The sequence below is a fragment of the Planococcus citri genome, chromosome 5 (genome assembly GCF_950023065.1).
Source record: "Planococcus citri chromosome 5, ihPlaCitr1.1, whole genome shotgun sequence".
Classification (NCBI taxonomy): Eukaryota; Metazoa; Arthropoda; class Insecta; order Hemiptera; family Pseudococcidae; genus Planococcus; species Planococcus citri.
The window spans coordinates 1,276,505-1,299,220 of record NC_088681.1 but is presented as its reverse complement, the minus strand read 5'-3'; the positions used below and the strand labels follow the sequence as shown (position 1 = coordinate 1,299,220).

General features: G+C 35.8%; 4 protein-coding genes across 7 annotated transcripts; 2 read left to right on the top strand and 2 right to left on the bottom strand.

Annotated features, from left to right (window-relative positions):
* Nucleotides 1–155: 155 nt before the first annotated feature.
* LOC135846574 (cyclin-dependent kinase 11B-like) lies at nucleotides 156–4,082 on the bottom strand. The gene is made up of 2 exons (XM_065365760.1): nucleotides 3,812–4,082; nucleotides 156–2,697 (listed from the first exon to the last, which is right to left on the bottom strand). The coding sequence occupies exon 2, from the start codon at nucleotides 2,686–2,688 to the stop codon at nucleotides 463–465; it is 2,226 nt and encodes a 741-aa protein (XP_065221832.1). The 5' UTR covers nucleotides 2,689–2,697; nucleotides 3,812–4,082; the 3' UTR covers nucleotides 156–462.
* Nucleotides 4,083–4,267: 185 nt separating this feature from the next.
* LOC135846571 (RNA-binding protein 39-like) lies at nucleotides 4,268–13,300 on the top strand. Of its 4 annotated transcripts, none has more exons than XM_065365752.1 (11): nucleotides 4,539–4,694; nucleotides 4,800–4,878; nucleotides 5,575–5,648; nucleotides 9,926–10,399; nucleotides 10,494–10,620; nucleotides 10,720–10,812; nucleotides 10,892–11,158; nucleotides 11,739–11,940; nucleotides 12,202–12,337; nucleotides 12,430–12,614; nucleotides 12,709–13,300. In XM_065365752.1, coding segments are annotated over exons 1-11 (1,749 nt in total). In that variant the 5' UTR covers nucleotides 4,539–4,692; the 3' UTR covers nucleotides 12,819–13,300. The 4 variants fall into 4 exon arrangements, with proteins under 4 accessions (XP_065221822.1, XP_065221821.1, XP_065221824.1 ...); XM_065365751.1 differs by having other exon boundaries at nucleotides 9,923–10,399; XM_065365750.1 differs by lacking the exons at nucleotides 4,539–4,694; nucleotides 9,926–10,399; nucleotides 10,494–10,620; ... (4 more) ...; nucleotides 12,430–12,614; nucleotides 12,709–13,300 and adding exons at nucleotides 4,268–4,426; nucleotides 6,081–6,236; nucleotides 6,316–6,682; nucleotides 6,784–8,592.
* Nucleotides 13,301–14,106: 806 nt separating this feature from the next.
* On the top strand, nucleotides 14,107–15,804 carry LOC135846545 (ataxin-3-like). Its single transcript, XM_065365702.1, has 6 exons — nucleotides 14,107–14,353; nucleotides 14,447–14,611; nucleotides 14,687–14,823; nucleotides 14,903–15,057; nucleotides 15,130–15,345; nucleotides 15,426–15,804. Exons 1-6 carry the CDS (start codon nucleotides 14,330–14,332, stop codon nucleotides 15,482–15,484), a joined length of 756 nt encoding a protein of 251 aa, XP_065221774.1. The 5' UTR covers nucleotides 14,107–14,329; the 3' UTR covers nucleotides 15,485–15,804.
* Nucleotides 15,805–15,981: 177 nt separating this feature from the next.
* LOC135846546 (uncharacterized) lies at nucleotides 15,982–22,072 on the bottom strand. The gene is made up of 3 exons (XM_065365703.1): nucleotides 21,358–22,072; nucleotides 16,410–16,646; nucleotides 15,982–16,318 (listed from the first exon to the last, which is right to left on the bottom strand). The coding sequence occupies exons 1-3, from the start codon at nucleotides 21,644–21,646 to the stop codon at nucleotides 16,173–16,175; spliced, it is 672 nt and encodes a 223-aa protein (XP_065221775.1). The 5' UTR covers nucleotides 21,647–22,072; the 3' UTR covers nucleotides 15,982–16,172.
* Between the last annotated feature and the right edge of the window lie 644 nt (nucleotides 22,073–22,716).

Here is a 22,716-nt window from a genome sequence, read left to right as displayed (position 1 = left end):
ATTCGAATAACGTAAACTAAAAACTTTAATATACCATAGAACAAATAGTTGTGAAATGATTACACATTAGCTAAGAACGTTCCATTGGCGCGCTGTTCTTCCCAACGTTCGATCCAAAACGAGGGGCAAATACCAGTGTAAATGTTCTTGAAATAATCGCACGGTTCGTAATCGGGTCCTCTCAATTTACGGCAACGGTAGTAATCGACGAATGAAACGTAGCAGTACCTTTTACAAAACACAGAATGAATGACAATCTAGCTTTTAAACATACTATGTACACACTCAGATATCTTACATACAAGTATATTAAGAATCACAGTCAAGAAATACCAAAAAACACTTCATCCTTTTTTCATACATCACTGCGTCATCGTTGAATACAACTGATACGAAATTTTGTACGTAGAAAATAAATATATATACATGCGAATGAAGAAAATGGAAATAAAACGATACGAATTAAAACTTAAGACTAAACGTGGATTTCAAATTAAAGCCACGATTATCCTCGCCAACTCCAATATAGAATCCGTCATCATCTTTGAGATCTTTATAGCGTTGACCACCGGAAGGTGGTTTCGGACTACTGGCAGCTATCGCCTTCCTATAACCAGGTTCGCTTTTAGAAGGCCATGTTGGAAACATAGCTGGCTCAGTCGGTGGAGGATGTTCGCTGAAATAGCTGTGTTTGAGAGCTGTCTCGGCTGTAATACGTTTTTTAGTATCGTAGGTCAAAAAACTAGCCAGCAAATCGTATCCGATATCGCTCACTATACTCGGCACGAATTTCGATTTAATACTATGCGCGGGGAATTCGCCGAATGTTGCCAACCTCGGTACGAGCGGAAGATTCGGATAATCGGGCCAAATTCTCGAATTAGGTGTACCGAGTGCTCTGAAAATGCGATGCACTTGATCGTGTTCGGATTTACCTGGGAATAGCGGTTCCATGCAGAGTAATTCGGCGAAAATACAGCCCACCGACCACATATCGATACAAGTGGAGTATTCTTTAGCTCCTAGCAACAGTTCCGGAGCTCTATACCAAAGTGTGACTACGACTGGCGTGTACTGTTTGAGAGGCGATCCGTATTCGCGAGCTAGACCGAAATCTCCTACTTTCAGAACACCTGTATGACTAAACAGCAGATTGGACGTTTTTAAATCACGATGTAGAATCCAATTATCGTGAAGATGATTGACTGCTCGAAGTAACTGCAACATTAAACATTTCACTTCGCTGGAGCTGAAACCTTGCTTTTTCTGTTTCATCGTTTCCATCAGCGATTTCAAATCGTGTTCGACGTAATCCATGACGATGAAAATTTTATCCATATTACTACCTACTACGATTTCTTTGACGGTGACGATGTTCGGATGTTGAGCTTTCAGCAAGGTGTTTATTTCGCGCAGCGACGTTATAGGAAAGCCGTCCTTTTCTTTTTCCATTTTTAATCTTTTCAGAGCGACTATTTTATCGGTTCTTTTTTCTCTGGCTCGATAAACGACGCCGTAGGTTCCTTCTTCGATACGATTCAAGCATTGGAATTCTTCGACGCTACGACAGCCTTGAATGGCCGGAAAGTAACTCGGTAACGTATCCTTTTCAAGTTGGATATCCGGATCGATATCGTTCAACGCTTGCACCATCGGAGGCGACGAGTCTTCCTTAACCGAACTATCTTTAGTATTTTCGTCGTCGCGAGAAATCGATTTGTTCTCATTTTCATCGTCATCTTCGGCATCTTCCGAAGTGCTATTTGACGAACTACTGGTCGAGCTACTGCCCGAATTCGAATCGCTTTCCGAGCTGGACGATTCGCTGCTATCGGAACTGTCTTCGCCTTCTTCTTCCTCTTCTTCTACTTCTTCTTCTTCCTTTTGGTCGTCCCGTTCAGGCGCAGCCTTAGGTGTAGTTTCTTCATCTTTCAAAACCGGAGGTGACACTTCCACATCGACGACGGTCTCTTTTTCACCCGCCGAACTAGCCGAGTCTTCGGAAACAACAACCATCGACGACTTGGAGTGTCTGGAATGTTCTGCTTTTTCGGGCGGACTACCCGCACGATCTCGACGACGAGAATCCGACGACTCGTGATGACGTTTACGTTTCACTTCGGGTTCTTTGGCGTAAACTTCGACTTTGGATTCTTGATGGGAATGTTTTTTACGATGTTCGCGATGCTCACGATGCGAATAATCTTTCTTACCGCGCTGATACTCGTCGTATTCTTTGGCAGCGTACACTTCGACTTTAGGTTCTTGATGAGAACGTTTCTTACGATGTTCGCGATGTGCGCTGTGATGCGGGTACGCTTTTTTACTACCGCTGCTACTGCGACGATATTCCTCTTCGCCTTTCAGTTGTCTTTCAGGTTCGTAAGCTTTTAAATGTGCGTGATGCAAGTACGCCTTTTTTCGTCGATACTCTTCGCTCAATCTATCCATTTTGTGGTCTTTCGGATAAGCTCTCGACGATGATTTTCTGCTCGAATGTTTCTCCGGACGTCTATGATGAGAGTGTTTGTAAACTCTGGCTTGGGGTGGTTTAATTTCTAGCGATTCGCCGGCGTCTTCTTCGTCGTCGTCTGAAATACTCAAATGGGAATCGGAAGAATCGTGCTTCTTGGTAAAACGACGCTTACTGCTTCGGTACTCCATCGAGTCGTCACTTTGGTCATCCATAATGGGCACCTAGGTAAGGTAAAGCAATATAAATGGTTAAGATTAGGCAGAGAAATGATGCGAATCGTAGGCTGACAGCCCCATTCAGCGGTAGCATCGAAAATTCAACCGAGCGTCGACGTTTTACTTTGGACAATATTCGATCGCAGCTAAACAAATAGATAAGTATTACAAAAAATGCTCTAAAATTAATTCAAATAACGTAAGTAACGAGATAGATTTTACGTGTACATTCAAATCCTTATCAAATAATAATAATCACATTGTCGACGATCTACAACAATTATATCGATAAAATAAAATTCAACCATATTTTTCGTTAAAACGATACAATACTTGACATTTGGACGTACAAAATCACAAACTCGATGAACACAGTGATGATGAAACGGAAAAAAAATCAAATTTCAACATGACGTGATATAGTACCAATGTAATTTACCTGTAAGAAAAAAACTAACTAAACCACCAAAAACTTACTTAGTAATATCAACATTAGGAAATCGAGGATCGTAAGGAACCGGTTTCCATGTAATCAACGGATCTTTCGTTTGATCAATCCTAACATTTTTTATAGGATCATTATAACAGTCCCTATATTCAGCCAATTGTTCTTCAATTGGACTTTGAGAATTAGCTTTAGCTGGGTACACGTTTTTTGCGGGCATTTTGCCTAGTTCCAATCTGTAACCATATTAGCGAGTACTTTAATAAATGCAAATTACGCTTTAATCAATATAAATACAAAATTAACATAGCAACACTGACAAGATAAGGTACATATTATCTAAACACAAATCAATTCGAAATTGCTGTCAAATGATGATATAACAATAACTTAATTTCAAGTCATATTGGTTAAACTTATGGCTTAACAAGTTAGTAATTTATTTGCAATTCGAACAACGAACTATGCATAGTAGAATTATCAAGAAATGACACTGTAAGGTTGAATTTTCGATGCTTACGTTCACAATTATATGAACAAAAAATAATTCGATTCGCTAAATAGGACTGATTAATGGCTTAAGGTCTTAATGTAATACTACTGTGGTCAAGAATATATAGGTAATAATAGTTAGTTATAAATACTTGAAATTAATCAAGATTTTTCATAGCTTACCGGAGACAGAAGGGTGTTTTTGAAGGGCAAAATTGGAGCAATCTACTGCTTGATCGGTTCAAATTAATAACGGTCGTTGGAAAACAGTATCGAATGATTTATTGATTAAATTTTTACTAATTAAGCGAAATTAAAACTACTATCTACAAAATTTCATCTCCAATTCTCCAAGACTCCAAACGCGTTTTTCCAAATTCGAGACCAACAACACCAAGGGCGAGCGATTTTTATCAGAACATGGCGGCTCGATGTTGTGTTGACGTTTTTTTCTGTGACTTTTTGAAATTTTGTCTGTGATAATACTAAGGCACTATAGCTTCACTCAGATAACATCCGTTGGCCATCTTTGGTGCTCACGGACAGCAGTGCTGGGCTGTGATTGGCTGAAATCATTCATTTTGCACCAAAGATGGCCGACCGATCTCATCTGAGTGCCTTAATAATACGTGTTTACATTTTCAAGGTTATTTTATTTTTAAAAAGATAATCGTCCATGTTTTGTACGACGAAATAAGAATTTTTTTCCTAATTTTATACAAAATGTTTCAATTGTTAGCTCATTAATTTAGTTTTAATAATTAAAAGAAGAGCTTATTCCCATTACGATCCATTAAGGTACGTTGTTAATGATTTGCCTGCTTACATAGTCGATTACATAATTGATATCGTTCTGTCTGTCGTCTACCGTCGTCATAGGAAATGTGCATTTTGTTTATTTTTTGCGTTGTCCGACTAATATGATTTTCTTCTGCAAGTTAATATTCATAAATACTTATATATTGCTTGATGTTTCATTAAATCATAATCGAAGTTGACCCTCGCGAATTCTACTTTTGAATTTCGTGGTCGAGTGAATACCATTACTCATTGCATTCGATTTCATGTATGTTATGGGAAGTGGCATGATATTGCGACAGAATTGCTTATCTTAACGTATGACATAAATTACTCTGTATTCTGTTCATTGAAATCATTTTTATATTTTCAGGATTGTGGAGAACATGGCCGACGATTTCGACGTCGAAGCTTTGCTAGAAGCTCCTTTCAAGAAAGAAGTAAACGGCGAGGTAATTATAGTGATTCTGTTACATTATTTGCATATTACTGAAATAATGTCTAACAGGCTATCATAAGTACTAAAGTCACGATTATTTTTAGCGAATTAGAGTACAAAGTTTCTTACATCGTGCTATTTGGGTTTTATAGATAATGCTATACTTTTTAATTCCGTTGGATCTTCCGTGACATATTGATGTCAAAGGAATACGAAGAATCAGTTCGTTGTAGGTTCGGTGATGAAAGGAGACAAATATTATTAGCTTGATTTGTTTTTTCTAGTTAAATCAACCTTACGAGAGAAAAGACGTTAATTTATCATTTTTCGCGTAACAAATCTTTTCCAAAATTATCATTAGTCTGGCTTGATTTTTTTGAATGGTACGAGCAGCGTGTATAGGATTGTAATACAATTACGTATAAACGTTGTTGACTGGAATTATATATGAGTCTCATCACTTTGCAGAGCATATCCGTTATCTATAAATGTATTGAGACGTTACAAGTTCTGTGTTATTATGACATTTGTGGAAGTTAACTTTAATTATTTACGACGAGGTAAGTTACTGCCGATCGCTCGCGTCATATTTTACGGATCGGCTGTCTCGTTTATGTTAAGTTAATTCGTAATTTCCGAGTATTTTATTTATTCGTCGATATTAATCTTATGCTTTTTTCTTTTTCGGTGCTGTTTTCCTGTTACACAGCAACAGCCGCCACCAGAACCTACTTTTAACGATGAAGATAGAAACGGCGATAAATCGGAAGATAATAAATTCAGGTAAGAATACGAGCATCTCGTGGTTTTATTTTCTTTCAGTAGAATGAATTCGGTTAATGAGAATATCTTGGACAATAAATGAAATTTAAAAAATACCTTCCGTTATAACTTCTCTAATGGTTCCTTTCGTATGCACAGATTCATGCTTTAACCGAGGTTAAGTAACCAGGGATGTTCCGTCAAATAACTCGAGTTATTTTACAGTAAAATAACTGTGTAAAATAACGTAATTTTACATTGTCAAATAACGCGAATTATTTGACACATGTCAAATAACTAAAAAAATGTAAAAAAAATACAAAAATGCTCAAAATCGAATTCTCACAAGCCAATTCACAAGTATTTCAAATTTTGAAGTTGAAAAGTTTGATTGATAAACTCATTTGCGTTGATTTGAAAATTTGAAATTTGAGTATATAAAATATAAATTAGATTTGAAAGTTTTGATGAGATGAGACCAAAGGGTACTGTTGGAAGAACCCCGGGTTTTACTGTATTGGAAGTGAAACCCAACGTTTACCATGCGTTATGCGAAATTTGCAATAATGCAATCACAAATACCGCCAAAAAACGGCTTGAACAACATAGGTAAGTTGAATTTTCAAAATTAAAATTTCAAAATTTCAAAATGCAATAGATACGTCATTAGGTATTCATTTTCTTGCAGACAATTTTGTATTCGTCGAAATTCTGACCAAAACCAAACCCAATCGAATTCGAATTCTATGATAAGAAGTACAACTAGCAGTAATAGTAATTCTAGTGATGCCGCCCCAAGATCAAAAAGATCAAGAAGAGTTGTTAATTATGCCGCTGGAGAAGGAGAATTGATCAATGATTCGGAGATCTTGGATGATCCGCCACCTCTACCTCAAACTCAAACGGCTCAAAATCATAATAATAAAGACGACGATGACGACGATGATCATGATCGTGATCCTGATTACAACCCTTCTCTTGATGAATATGACGGCAACAATACGATTGAAAGTATGGAAGTTTTGTTTGCTGAGAATGGAGAAGAAATTATGAGAGTAAGAACTGAATTTTCTGTTTCAAAAATCTAAAAATTGCAAACTTGAAATTTAGTAATATTGACATTCATTTTCTACGTTTTTTTTTTTCTTTTGTTCAGAATATTTCAGTGCGGAGTTCTAATCCACTTCCATGTACTCCTCCGACATCAGGTGATGAAAGTCTGAGATCGCAATCTTCTCGAAATCGTCGAATGTTTGATGTGTTCAACAGAGGTAAATCTAATATATCATCGAATTCATCTTCATCGTTAAATGATTCTTCACGTTCGCAATCAATAACTAGCGAAACTGAAAGTGGTTCAACAACTTCAAGTTCTGTTTCGCCATCACCTGTACTTTCAAAAAGAAACAAAAAGCAGCAGTCTATGCAAAGCTTTGCTGATAAAGTAACGAAAGCTCAAAGTGAACGAATCACTGCTGCGGTTGGAGACTTTTTTTTTGCATGTAATATACCATTTAACGTTGTAACCTCGAAATATTTTGAAAATATGATCCGTGAATTGCGACCTGGGTTCGTTCAGCATATACCTGGTCGCAAAAAATTATCAACTACTGTGTTGGATGATCGGTATAAGCACCATATAGAATCGGTGAATGCAAAACGTCCAAATGTACACGAATCAGTTATGTTAATCGATGGTTGGAAAAACTCTTCCAGCAATGAAAAAACTGTCGTTACGATGCTCCATACTGTTGGTACCGAAAATATTTTTCTACAAGCTTTTGATATCACTGGTAGCTCCGAAACAGGTGTAAAACTTGAAAAAATAGTGCAAGAATCGGAAAAAATTGCGAATGAAAAATTTGGAACAAATGTGTATGCTGTATTATCGGATAACGCTTCGACCATGAAGTTAATGGGCAATTTAACAGCTCTATGGCATTCGACTTGCAAGAGTCACACCGGTAATCTCCTTGCTAAGGACCTAGTTGATAAAGATTTGAAAACAGAGATGCTCGCCATCATCAGAGAATTTAAACAACCTGATTTCGAAAATTATATAATCAAGTTAGGCGGACTCAAGATGATTTCTCCTGGCGATACACGTTGGTGTAGCTACCGAGATGCATACCGGCGCGTTATAGTCAACCTACCTCATATGAAAAGAATCATGCTGGATGGAAGCAACATTGGCCTGAAAAAAACTGTGAAAGCGAATGTTCAGAAACTTATTATAGACGATGCATTTATTCAAAAAGTGAAAGACCAAATCGAATTGCTTAACCCAGTCTGTGAAGTTATTAATTTTTGTCAGAAGAAGGACTGTTCTTTAGCTGATGGTACTAGTGCATGGTTTAATTTGAAACTACCTTCGAAGTATGACAATAATGCTCATGTTCAAAATGTTTTGAATCTCCGAAAAGCGATGGCGTTAGATGTATATTCGCAGACTGCTTATTATCTACATCCGAAGTATCATGTTGAAGCTACCGAAAAAATTGACACTGATGATTTTCCCATTGTTCAAGATTTCGTGATAGAGAATTTAGACGCCAAAGGTATCGAATCTTGGTCGATGTTTATTAATAAAGAATGTGTATTTAATACGTTGTTTTTAAAGAAAGTTGTCGATCCAACTGCATTTTGGACAGTTGCAGCTGCGAAGCACCCTAATTTGTCGAAGTTTGCTTTAAAACTGTTAAGAATGCCAGCTTCAACTGCACAGTTGGAAAGACTATTCTCACATTGGCATGATGTTCACAGCTTGATTCGCAATCGGCTGAAATTTGAAAGATCAAAAAAACTAGCAGCCATTTATTATACATTACGAAGTGTAGATAATTTATTATCTGAAGAAGAATCTGATTGTGAAAATGAAAACGAATCCGAATGATTGTGAATTTGTGAAAACAAATCGAAATACTTAATGATATTAATGAATAAATTTTGATTGACTTGACTGTAATTTTGTGTTTTATTTATTTAAATTTTTCCATTTTGAAACGAATTTTGACTCGTAATCATTCATAATTCATTCTTAACTTGAAAAATTACTGAATTATCAGTTGTTATCAGTGAATTTTCCTTGTCTGTGATTGGCTGAATTATTTTACATTCTCAAATGTAATTTTACATGTTATTTGACACTAATAGTTATTTGACATTTATTTGACACGTAATGTCAAAAAAGTTATTTGACATGTCAAGGAACATCCCTGTAAGTAACTGCAGTGGGTTTCTGCATTCGCAGCTCGAGACAGCGTTCAATCGTAATGTGAAACTAAAACCAAAAAACCCCGTTATTACAATTTTTTTTATTTATTATAGGTTTCCTTTCTACCTCAATGTTATTAATCCTTCTCGAAAGTCACCAAGAAGCTAATAATAACATGATGGTTTACCTAATAATTTAGGTAAGTGAGAGCACAGGTGATTGCGTCATCCGTTGAATTTTTCCTTTCTATTGCAGATCGCTCTTCTTGGCCCGAGTCGGTGGTTTTGCAGGATTTCGATCGGTCGTACGTTAGGATACGATTTTATCATATTTTTTTCTAGATGCTGAATAAATGAGCCGAGTTCGCGTACAAGATTTTATGATTTTTATTTTCTGTTGCTTGAGCTGTTGAATGACGTGGAAAAAAAAATTGGGTGAGAAGGTTCTGGTGAGAGAGATGCAAAAATAAGGATATTTGGAGAGGTACTGACCGGATGGTTTTAACCGTGGATTGGAGCGAATCTCTTTCCAGCGTTTTCTGTTCCATTCTCTCCGGAAGTCCTTTTGCCAAGTTTCGTTCCCTTCATTTTTTCGCCTTCGTGCTCGCCTTATATTTGTCATATTGGTCCTTTAAATTGAGTGATGAAGAGCAGATGTCGATAGTAATCTATGAGTATCGTTATCAAACAGGTGCAGTATTTGTGGGCTGAGTTTGTGTAGAGAGATCATTCAACAGCCAAGTAGTCTTTTTGCAGGGTGCAATATTGAGGAGAGTTTCGCAAAACTGATAATCGAAGTCGAATGCGCTCAACACTCCATATTAATTGTTAGTTGAATTTTCCTGTGTTTTCGTTGCAGGTTTTCATCGACATGTGTTCGGTTGAAAAAAAAATTTAAACCAGCTATATTATTCTTCTTCTGTTTTAATCGTTAGATAGATAATTAGTACTCGATTTGGCGAATTTTCGTCTTGCAAATGTACAAAACATATTTTAATGATAAAAAAAATTTAGTTACGAAGAGAAGCATAGACGATGAAGTCTCGTAATACGTGTTATTAATTCTAATCGTAATTTTTCAGCAGTAATGGAGCCAGCAGCGGAGGCGATGCCAATGGAAACACTGGCGGTAGTGGCAAAAGTAAACATCGAGATAAATCACGCGATCGTGAAAGACGCGGTAGCAAAACTAGACACCGAAGCAGATCTCGTCATCGTAGCAAATCACCGAGACACCGAAGTCGTTCGAAGAAACGTAGTCGATCGCGTCACCGTAGTAAATCATCTCGACATAGGAGTAAATCGCCTAAAAAGCGGAGTAAATCTCCTAGAAATCGCAGCAAATCACCTCGTCATCTCAGCCGTGCAAAACGTAGCAGATCTCGTCGTAGGAGCAGATCACCACGTGCCCCTATAGGTATCGATCGAGATAGAGATCGTGACCGCCCTCCTTTCAAACATCGATCGCGATCACGTAGCCGAGATCGTCGTCGAAGGAAGAAATCATTGACTCCTATTTCGTTACCCGGTAGACGCGATCCTTATCCACCTTATCCGAGGTAGTATTTTTCGCATCTAGATGAATAATTTATTCGAAAATTGAAAACTTGATCGAAATTTCATGATTGGATTATGTTCTTGCGTATTTTTTAGGAGACCACCTCCGATGCTTGACGATTTGACACCCGAAGAAAGAGATGCCAGGACTATATTTTGTATGCAACTGTCACAAAGAATCCGACCCAAAGAATTAGAAGAGTTCTTCTCATCAGTTGGCAAAGTAAGATTGAGATTCTTTTGCTGTTTTTACGTTTCTAGCTGTTTGATTACGAAACTCCGAATATGTTTCGTCTTAACTAATGTTATGTTTTTCCCACAGGTAAGGGACGTTAGATTAATTACGTGTAATAAAACCCGTCGGTTTAAAGGCATAGCATATATTGAATTCAAAGATCCGGAATCTGTTGCTTTGGTAAGTTCCTCGATTTTTTCATCTCCTCAATTTCTAGTACCTATTATATTTATAATAATAATCGAATAATATTCCACAGGCTTTAGGACTAAACGGGCAGAAATTATTAGGTATTCCAATTGTAGTGCAACCCACACAAGCAGAAAAGAATAGAATCGGAAACACGATGCCAAATCTGATGCCACGAGCGCATCCGGGACCTGTACGACTCTATGTTGGCTCTTTGCATTATAATATCACCGAAGACATGTTACGAGGCATATTCGAACCTTTCGGCAAAATTGACAGTATCATGTTGATGTGTGATCCAGAAACTGGACGGTCCAAAGGATATGGCTTTGTAACGGTGAGTTGCTCTCGATGTTTACAATTTCTGCATTCAGTAAAGCCAATATGCAAATTATTTATTATGCATATCGGTGGGAAAGTAATGCCAAAACAAATAATTACCGTATTTTTGAATGCAAGCTTACGAATAGTTTGTTTTTCTACGAACTGGTGATTGACAATATCATGTTTCAATTCGAGTATTTGTATTCGTGGGTGGTGTTTTTGGTCTTGAGAATTTAATTTTTTCAACGACGTTGGTAATCGATTTAACCAGTTTTTTTTTTTTTTTTTACAAAAGTTGGAGGGCCCCTAAGGTAGTCCACCACAAAATGGTAGCTGCCAAATTGCAAAACTACAAAACTCGAAGTTTTGAAATCTTTGAACCCCTGGGGAGGTTTTGTGAGCTGCGTAGCTTTGCGATTGGGCAGCTGTAAATTTCGTGGTGAACTAGCCTAAAGTCTACCTTACTTAGTTATGAAAAAAAAATCTGGTCATATTGGTTGCGTACTACGGTACACTCTCGTGAAGTTCCTTTTTTAGTTGTAATGCTTACTATATTCTCGATTCTATGTTTCGGTTTTTCTTTCTGTCAACAGTATCATAATTCCGAAGACGCTAAGAAAGCTTTGGAACAGATGAACGGTTTCGAATTGGCCGGTAGACCTATGAAAGTAAATAATGTTACAGACAGACATGAATTCGTACAAACAGGACCCGGTATTGACGAAACCGATGAACGAGCTGGTATCGATTTAGGAGCTACTGGAAGACTGCAATTAATGTATAAATTAGCTGAAGGTAAATTTTCCCATTCTGATCATAATAATTCAGTATGAAATATGAAGTGGTGGAAAGCATTTGTAAGTATCCCGATAATGGTTTAATTCATTTTCGGGACGGAAAAGAATGCTATATTAGAATTTGCGTAATTGAGAAAGATTAGTCGATGTATCGTGATTCGATCGTAGACATTATTACTCAAAATACATTAAACTTACTTAGTACTCGTGTAGATTTGTTGTCGAAAATGGTTGATTTATCGTTGTTGTAATTTTTCAGGAACTGGTATGCAGATTCCGGCAGCAGCTGCAAGCGCTTTAAATTTGAACCCTCAACCTGCACCGGTTGTTCAACAAACCGCCCCACCGATAGCCACACAATGCTTTTTACTAACAAATATGTACGACCCGAACGCGTAAGTTTTCAATTTCCTACCCTGGTTAACACTCCTGGCTAAATATCGTTTGACACTGTTTAATGTTATCTTATAATTTGTTAATTTTTCAGCGAATCGGCGGAGAATTGGGACATGGAAATAAGAGATGACGTTATCGAAGAATGCAATAGGCACGGTGGATGCGTACACGTGTTCGTCGATAAAGCGTCTCCACAAGGTAACGTTTACGTGAAATGTCCAACGATCACGACTGCCGTAGCTGCGGTCAATTCGCTTCATGGACGTTGGTTCGGAGGTACGTAAATCGAGTGAGATTTTCTTCCATCGATATATTGTACTTTTTGTGTAGTACAAGATGTGTGTTAATTTGTTAGTATTTCTGATTACAGGTCGAGTGATTACAGCAGCCTACGTTCCTGTTATGCATTACCATAATTTATTCCCCGAAACGATAACAGCGTCGACTTTATTAACACAATTGAAGAAAGCAGCGGTGTAATGTGTATATCCGGCGACGCTGAGTCAAATTCATGGAGTGCATTCCAAAATAAAACTGGATATTTACGTCTTTTTGAACGCACTTTTATTATTACCTTTAATCGAACGATTAGCTTTTCCCCATTTCTATCTTTGATTAGTGGAACTAATTGAAAATTGTTATTTAAATTGTACGTTTGTATTTAAGGGGAGGGGGGGGGTTGTTTTAAATTGTTTTACTATTTTTTCCCTTTGTCGTACACTGTGTCATGTTTTTGAGAATCTTAACGGTGTTGAGCTGGAGACGTTTTAGCATACCTTGCAGGACTGATATTGGTAACCTTGCGTCGGGATTTACGATAAGAATATGTATGTAAAAATTATTCTACGATGTATTTATAATATTATGAAAATGTTGTGTACCTAAGATTTTTTTTTCATTGGTGCAGAATGTACCGAAATGTCTTTTTGTATTTATTTAAAGGCAATATAATATGATGGATATTTTTACGAGTATGATTTGTGTTTAGGTACAAGGAGATGGGCTGAATTGTACACCATTTTATGGAAGTTTTGATGTGATCGTTCATAGTTTGGAAGGGATAGGTTTGGATTTTTATTCAATGGTGTAGGACTGAACGATTTTTTTTTGAAATAATGTTGGATTAATTCTCTGCTGGACAAGAGAACTAGTTCAGTGATACTGAAAATTGTTGATAAGCTTGTGTGAAGTGATGAAATACCTTGATGGAGAGCTTCGACTTGAGCACATCTCCGAAAATAATTCAGTCTTCAAAAATGAAACATAATGAGCACTCGAAAAATATGAGTCAATACATTAAATCTATTTTCCTCACATGGATAGGGCAGGGCTGCATAAAACGGACTCATTTTTCTGGAACCCATTTAAATTTTTCAATTTTGAAAGTTGAAACCAACCGACGAGTGGAAAAAATTTACTCATTCAAAAGCAAATTTTTGTACAATGACTTTTTCATTTCTCAAATAGCAGCACTGTTTTGTTGCATCTCGCGAAAAGCAGTGTTACCATATACTGCAGATTCTTTCAGTTAAAATTACCACGTTGATATGAGAAAAAGAGAAAAATATATTTTTAAGCGGTTGCAAATTGAAATCTAATTTAAAAAATAATTAGAAACAATAGTTCCATTGTTTTATCGAACATGACATCGATAAATCTAATTTTTTGAGTGAACGAAATTTAATCCAATTACTTTATTAATCTTATAAAACGGCAACCCTTGCTGATTACGTTGATGATCCCTTCCCTACCCCTCCCGTGTACTTATCAGCAATTTGTAAACAAAATAATGACTTTTCGTAAAAATTTTCACGAATAATTGGAAATTTCAACATATAAAATAATTTCCGAAACTTATTCTTCCATAATTGTCATCATCATGACTGCTGTTTAAATCATAAAATTAATTGCAGTCATTTTATTATGAAATTTTAGTAATAATACAATATTCAATTTTACTTTATCACTCGTATCCATCTCAAGCAACACTAATGGAATACATTTTCCACGAAAAGGTATGGCTACTGAAATACTTATTTTATTAATAACTAGAACCAAATGAAAATCATCGAACGACTCGCTGATCGTTGTTAATATTATACTTACAGCAAGAAGGGCGACTTTGTGCTCAACACTGCTTGAACTCTCTGCTCCAAGGACCGTATTTTTCTCCCATTGAACTAGGCGATTTGGCTCAAAGTATCGATAGTCAAGAACGAGATCGTATGGCTGAATGTGGCACCGAATCTGATTCGTACAAAGAGTTCGTTAAAGTAAGAAAACTTATCATCAAATGACGATTGTTGAAAGCATAATATGTAAATGGATGATATTCCATATGTCAACAGCAACCTTCAGAGAATGTGGACGATTCAGGGTACTTTTCTTTAGAAGTAATTAACGCTGCTTTAGTGCCTTGGAATTTAGAATTGATACCTTTCAATAGTTCTGAAGAACGAGCTCAATTAGCTCGTGAAGATCCAGCGTACGTATTTAATAACACCTACTCTTTGTATCGATGATTTAGGCATTGTATCGATTAAATATGTGATTTTTTTTTACAGATCCATGTCCGCTTACATTTGTAATTATCATCATCACTGGTATACGATTCGTAAAATTGGTCATCAATGGTTTAATTTAGATTCGACGATTAAAAAACCTAGATTATTATCGGAAACGTATCTAGCAGTTTATTTAGCTCAGATCCGAACCGAAGGTACTTTTCGAGAGAAAAAAAATCACCAATTTGAATAAAAACGCAATACTATAACACGGTTTTTGCTTTCAGGTTACTCGATATTTATAGTATTTGGTGAACTGCCACCTTGCGAGGCGGATGAAATACTGAAATTGACTCCAGTAACAGAACCATCTGCGGATCAATCTCGTCAGTCGTCAATTCCTTGTATTGATATCGATAACGATGAAGATGATGAAAATCTTCAACTAGCTTTGCAAATGAGCTTACAAGATCCTCCTTTGGTGACCAATACTCCGCAACAAGGTACATATCTCCGAACCTATCAACTTTCATTCCAAGTTTAATTCGACTTCGAGTAAAATATCACTTTTTTTTCGTTTTAGCGCTCCCTGTAGTGGATTTAGACGAGGTACGAAAAAAACGAATGCAGCGATTCGGTTAGTAACGAGTGTTTCATCGGTATTCTCAAACAATCACTAAAATTTTCACAACACCAAGTTAATTTTTCAAATATTATCAGAAATTAAGTAGAGGTTCGACCAAATATCGTTTAACGGTTTTACCTGAAATTATCTATAATCCGATTTATATTCCTTATTTGAAATAAGGGTTTTAAATTTCGGATTGAAATTTTTTTAAATTTTTCAATCCGCTGTTATATTATTTTTTTGTTATAATTTTTGTTAATTTGTTTTTTTTTTCTAGCGTTTTCGAGTTTTATTTTGTAAAAAAACAACTAATATATAATACTAATGAATAAATCATAGTTATTGTTGTAAAAAAAATATACCCAGCTAGTAGGTAATAGGTATGCTGGGAGTAATTATGCGAGATATGTAGGTACAAAGGTTAAAAAACATGAAATTTTCATTTACTCGATAGAAATCTAATTCAAGGTGAGAGAAATCGAAGCGTAATACGATAAAAGTAGTCCGTCCATACATTGAAATATTTTATTGAAAAAAAGCAACATAATCTTGTAAAAAAAAAATCACACAAGTAGACAAGTAAAAAATTAAAGCTTATAATAAATCATCACTTTTATAATCGACAAAAAAAAAAGAAAACTCTCACAAAAGTCATAGTAAATAACAGGTAAGTATGGGTAATATAATAGTAATATGTACACATTAATACGTAGGAAGTTGACAAATACTCAGCCTTTTTTTATCCTCGCACGAGGGTTGTTTTACGATCGTGTGATTTTGTACAAACCAACATTCGTCCAATTCGGGGTTATTTTCATTCGTACTGATCCATCTTTTCTTTCTTAAGCCTAAAACGATACAATAAATTCAGTTTTTTTCTTCTTTAAATAATTATAACCGACGAGAAATTTGTACGAGTAAATATAGGGACCAACTTACCATAATTTTTGGCATATTTTATATATGATTTTAGCGGTGGATGAACCCAAGCTTCCGAATGACCAGAAATGAATAAAATTTCTTTGGCTAATTGTCTTAATTCGGCCGAATACAGAACCGCTAAATATCCTTTATCTAGTGAACACAGTCGGTTTGCTAATTCGTACGGTAATGATTGATTGGTGACTTTTAAACACGTGTCGCTGCGTTCTTCGTAAAAGTAACCGTCATCTGAAACTGAAAAAAAAAAAAAAAATTAAAATTAGGTAGGTACATCAGAAGAACTGCACAACACGACAATAGGTACTTATTGAGATAGAATGATATCAAACATTGTAAGAAGGTATGCATATTTTATTTGATTAAAATAATTATTATAATCGAGTTGGTGCGAAAGCGTGACGAGCGGTAGTAACTTTCAAGATCAAAATCAAACGATATAACTTCGAGAAGTGAAGTAGATAGTTTAATCTGTAGAACGAGGGTTATCGCAACACTATCAAAATTTTCACCATTTTTTAAAAATAAATAATTTTTAATCAAATTGGAATAGTTTAATGCACGTGGTTTGGTCGGAAGAATTTCATTTCCTTAAGATGGGTATCAAATTAATCATCGAGAAATTTGCACAAATCATATGAGAATCGTACGATGGGGCTAACATTCGTAATTCGTACGATGAATTACCCATTCACAATTAATTACATTCGTTCATGGGGGTCATGCTATTAGAATGAAGTTGAACTTCGACGATAAAGTTTTATAGCAAGTCTCTTATGGCTGCTTATGTCACGTCAGCCGCGTAGAACGTGATAGAAGTGTGATCCTATCTTAGCTGCAAGCGTGCGACATCGACGAGCAATATTATAATATATCTTTTCATCTTCATCTGTTCATATTGCTTGGAATAAGTACCTATATGAACAATATGAATGATGAAAAATGCAACAAAAAATTATTTTTCCCGAGTAAAAAAATATTTCAAATAGGATCGGAATAACCACGAAGATGAACAAATTTCGAACTCTTGAAATAAACATTTTCGTCAGAGTTCCCCTACTAATTGACTTCATTGTTGAGTACTTGAGACTGAAATCTATCACGTGGTAATTTAAGTTTTACGCGTGACAATTAAACATAATTTTAGGAGGATTTTGTCAATATTAAGAATTCATAATATAAGATCTTGTCACTCGTGTGAAGTACATATTTGAAAAGTAAACAGCCATCTAATCTACCTATACTGTATCAAGATGGTGGGTAGTACTTACGTACATTTATTCACGTGCCAAACTAACGAGGTCTTTATGGTTTCAAAAATCAGAAAATCTATGCTTCTGAAGCCTGATTTTCCTACAAACGCCAGCTTGTAGCTGACTCCTTCGTAATTCGCTTTCATAAAAATCAGCTCAAAAATTAATAGAAATCCACTTCTACGTGTAACTGAAGAGGGGTGAGAAGGGGTTGAAAAGTCGAAACCCCGAAAAGGCACATCTATAGGGCACCCTCAACGTAAATGTACATTCCAAATTTTAGCTCCCTAGATCAATTTGGTCAAACGCTAACTTGATTTAAAAAAAAAAAAAGTGCACAATCCATTATTTTTGTTGATGCAAGAGGGAGAGGTGGGAAGGGGAAAGGAGGAGGGGCGAGGGTAGGGAACAAGGTTTTTAAAAGTAAAAAAAGGCGAAAAACTTGGGTTTCTCTTCCAAATCGGTTTAGGAAGCTGATTTTGAGATATGTCACGCAACTTTTGATTTCCTATCGATTAATTCTTAGTTTCACTATTTTGACCATTCTCCCTCCCCCTCCATAGTCCATACACTCCTAAAAATTTGGACATCCGCAAATTTTGAGCCAATGTCACCTTGCAGCAGGCAGCACTCAAACTTCTTCAATCCAACACCAAATCAAGCCCTCAAATTTCGAGGTACATAGTATATGTACGTACTTACTTAAGCCATAATTGAAGAAATGAAAATTCATCCCACAAGAAATTTTACTACCAGCAGAAAAAGGTATCATCACGTCTTTTTGTCTATCTTGAATAGAAAAAAATTCAAAACATGTCAAAGGTGACAATTTCTACAATTTCTTCTTTTCAAGCTTGCCTATCACTTTCAGTTTTGAAGATGACTTAACGCTTAAATGTGCAAGGGACTTTTTTTTTTGCAGAGAAATAAATTTCATACAATGAAAGCTACCTACTCTATACATTTGAAGTATTTTAAAAATTGAAGAAGCTACCATAACCTACTTACCTAATTAATTTAAAAAAAAAAAAAAAAAAAAAAAAAATGAAAAAAGGAAAATTAGTTTTTGTTTTGTTTTTTTCAAATCAGCGCAGCTATTTCAGTTTCAGAGATGACTTTGACAGAGGGCAGATTGGCCCCACTGCCGAAGGTAGTGCATATAATAAGAACCCCTTATAATGAAATGTTGGGAACGTGTGTAAATTCTTTAGATAGGCTAAGTACTCGAGGTACTCGCGATCTACTCGCGCATGTAGGGCCGCACCCGCGAGTCGGCGAACGTAAAAGTAAAAGGGTTCGCGAGCCCTTGACAGTTCTTGACAGCCTTTGACGTTTATAGGCCGAGATAGGGATTTTGGCCATTAATTAGTAAAGTCACATAAATTGTCTAATTTATGTGTACTCAGCAAGTACCCTATTGGTTCCCCAGAAATAGGGGTAGGGATTTGACCATCTCAAGTCTCTTTATAATACAGATCTCGAAGCTGCTAGCAGAGAGATTGTGATGTTTTTTGGATGCGATCGGACATGGTTCCGGCAACTAAATCTAGTCTCCGGACTTTGGCTCTGACATCGCGCGTACGTCAGTTCTATCGTCATCGTTAATAAAACTTAAGCCATGGACATCTACTCAGAGTTCATGGCAGAAGTTCTTTCGTTTTTTCCATCTCATCGTTTGATGGATAATGTTTCAATTCAACCTAGATTAACCGAAATATTCACGGTTAATAACGAGTGTACCTTTTTGACATTTTGGGATGTATCCGGACATCACCGAAATGGGCAAAGAATTAAAATGTGTCTCATTTGGTTAAGTTCCATCGATGGCTCGTAGACTCGTAGTATTAGGTGAGCCCCAGGAAAGTGATGGAAAACGCGTATATTGTTTGTGGTAAGCAGAATACACTTACTTTCTTTTAATATTGTATTCAATTCGCATAGATTACGAGCAAGGTGTCGTAATCTATGATGATTAATTTAAATGTTGTTTTCTTGTGTAAATAAAATTAGTTTAAGCAAAATTTAGCAATCCTACACCTTCGGAGATGGGGTAGGATGAAGTACCATAATTTTGGACTATGATTAAAATTATGTTGATCTATACCAGCACACGTATGGTAAGATCTATCTTCGTTTTAAATTCATTCAGGGCCTTTCAAACAAACAAATGTAGAATCATGTAGGTCAAATGAATTTATGTAAAAAATTATAAATATACCTTGTAAATATTACAGAATTCGTATTTATTTGGTATATACTTTTTAAATGATGTATAGGGCAGTTTAGGAAAACTACCACCCTTCTGAGCTATCTAGGTATTAAGCAAATATTCCCTCTTTAAGGAATATTTCTAATTCTCACCACCATAGGTAAAGGATTTATCCCCCCTATAACACGTAGGGCTTCTTAGCTACACTATAACAACTTAAACGTCCCAAGGACCTCTTCTGTATAGGAAATTTAATTCTCCACAAAAAATCCTTTACACACTTAAATCATCTTCAAAATTTAAGGAAATAGACCAACTTGAAAAGAAAAAAATTGAAAAATTTACTTTCCTTTTTATTTCAGATTTAAAAAAAATTCTTGAATAACGTCCCCCACGCCATTGGATACGTGCAAAAAAATTATAGGTGACCTTTTTTACAGGAAATTTAATTGCTTTTGGTTATTTCACGCAACTTTTGGTTTTCTATCGATCGATTTCTATTTTGGTTTTTCTGGCATTCTTCAACTCCCTTCGCCAACTCCCGAGTTCTGAGAATTTTGACATCTGCGAAATTTAAGTCGACGTTTTCCATCCTTAAACTTCATCAATCCAATGCCAAATTTGAGTGAATTTCGTTGAAATACCTTTAGCTGAGTCAATTTTATAGTTTGATTTGGAAAAAAAAAAAAGACTTCGGTACGTAAAATAGATGAAAATAGACTTCTGCGACCTCAAAGCGGATTTTAAGGATCCCTCAACTCCGACTCGTCCCGAGGTTTTGATCGATTTGAGTCCTATTTTTCCTTCGTTTCGAGAAAAATCAAGCTAATGAAAATTAAGTCTCCTGCATAGAAATTGAAAACTATGCATTGATGCTTGCAAGGTAAATTTTTCAAGTGGTGAAGAGGAAAATCAAAGGACGAAATTACGAAATTAAACGATTAAATTTTTTTCTAGGTACTCGTGCTCGAACGGATGTGTGCCATGTTTTTTATAAACGATTCAAGCTTTATATGACATCTTTCATTTTGAATTCAAAATGAAACACGATTATGAATTGAATTACATATCTAAGCATTGGACATTTCAACACTTGGGTAATAACTATAATGCAATTTTACGCTGCATTTAATATTTTACCCAACTCTGAGAACTGGAGAAGCCACGAAAACTATTAATAGAAATGCAATTGTACATATGTAGGTATATGCTCGAGTCACATGCAGTGGAGAAAAAAAACAAGATTTAAAAATACACCCAGCTGTTAAATAATTTCCAGAATTCCGTAAATAATCTGGGCATCTACGCATCGAAATTTTTGACATTCCTTTCTATACATATAGAAGACTTTTACAGGACAAATCCAATCTATACCTACATTTATACGTAATCAAATGGTAATTTAATTCTTAAACCGAACTCGATAGCTAATGAAGAGTTGTATGTAAACAATGATTTATACACTAGGTGGTATAGGTACACTTACCAGGAGGTCTTTTAGCATAAAACCAATAATGACTATTATTTGCGGAAATCTGTAAAGGAACGCATCTCTTGAATAATCTGCACTTTTTGATTTCATCGTTGAAGGTGACAGCGTCGCAGGATTTATTTTTATTGCATAAAGCTAAACAATGAGATACGGATAACGCGTGGACGGAGTAGCCATCTCCTTCGACTTTATTATTACCCATGAACTTGGCTTTAAAAATAATATTGCCGTGAATTTTAACAAAACACAAACCGAAAATCACTGCGATCACAATTAGATTCATCTTATAGGATAGGATAGGGTATATCTATATAGATAGGTAAATGTCGCGTAATACTAAACCATATAATAAAAACAAGGAACAAAACAACACAGCGATGATACGAAAGGCGAAATTAGAAATTCAAGTTCATCGTACAGTACATTTTCGAGAGTTAAAATCATAATAATATTTAAACGTGCCCCGGCGCGAATACTCGTACATTCGACACGAATTGAAACACGTTCGAGTTACGAATGATGAAGTGAATATGTGAATTAGTCGTCGTCGTTCTAACCATACCATACAATCAATGCGATGTACACTGTACAGTAACAGTATACAGAGATCGTCAGTGTTCATAAAACAAAGCTCCTGTTACATATTCAAGCACGTTAGTATACCTAATAACAACAAACCTAACCTTTAATCTTGTCAGAATTGTCACAAGATCCAAGTTACCTATTTGTCACATTTTTTTAATTAAAAAAAAAAAAAAAATATCAAAATAAATACACAAACATATGGGTAATATCTATAGGGGAATCTTTAATCGAGAAAGCAAAACATATAATTTTTTTTCTTTATTTAATCGAAAAGTAGAACGTAAATATGTTAGATGAGACTTTCCGGTTTGACAGGTTCGAAGAAAACGATTTACCTTTTTTGAAAACCTTGGATTTTATTTCGCATAAATGTGTACGTTTCGTTTCGTCCTTGTTTGTTACCGTCGAAGGTATAAATTATAATACAATATGGACAATTTCCAAAAATTATATCTGCTATAAAGGTAGATGAGATACAGCTATGAAGTGCGAATAACCAAGACCAAACCGGTAGAATTTTCCTTCTTGATGAGGTTTTCACTCGAGAGATGAGATCTCGATGCGAGATAGGTACAGCTGTTTAAGAATAACAAAGAACGTTTTGCTTCTCTCGAGATAAATGGGATTTTCATACTTAGGTATTTGGATCTTTCGCAGCTGATAGCGCAGGAGGATAGGATGGTTAAATTGCATTTCGGAGACAGGGAGATGAAACTCCTGCAGTATAAGTAGGTGTACTATGGCCGAAAAGTTTCAGACCTCCGTATT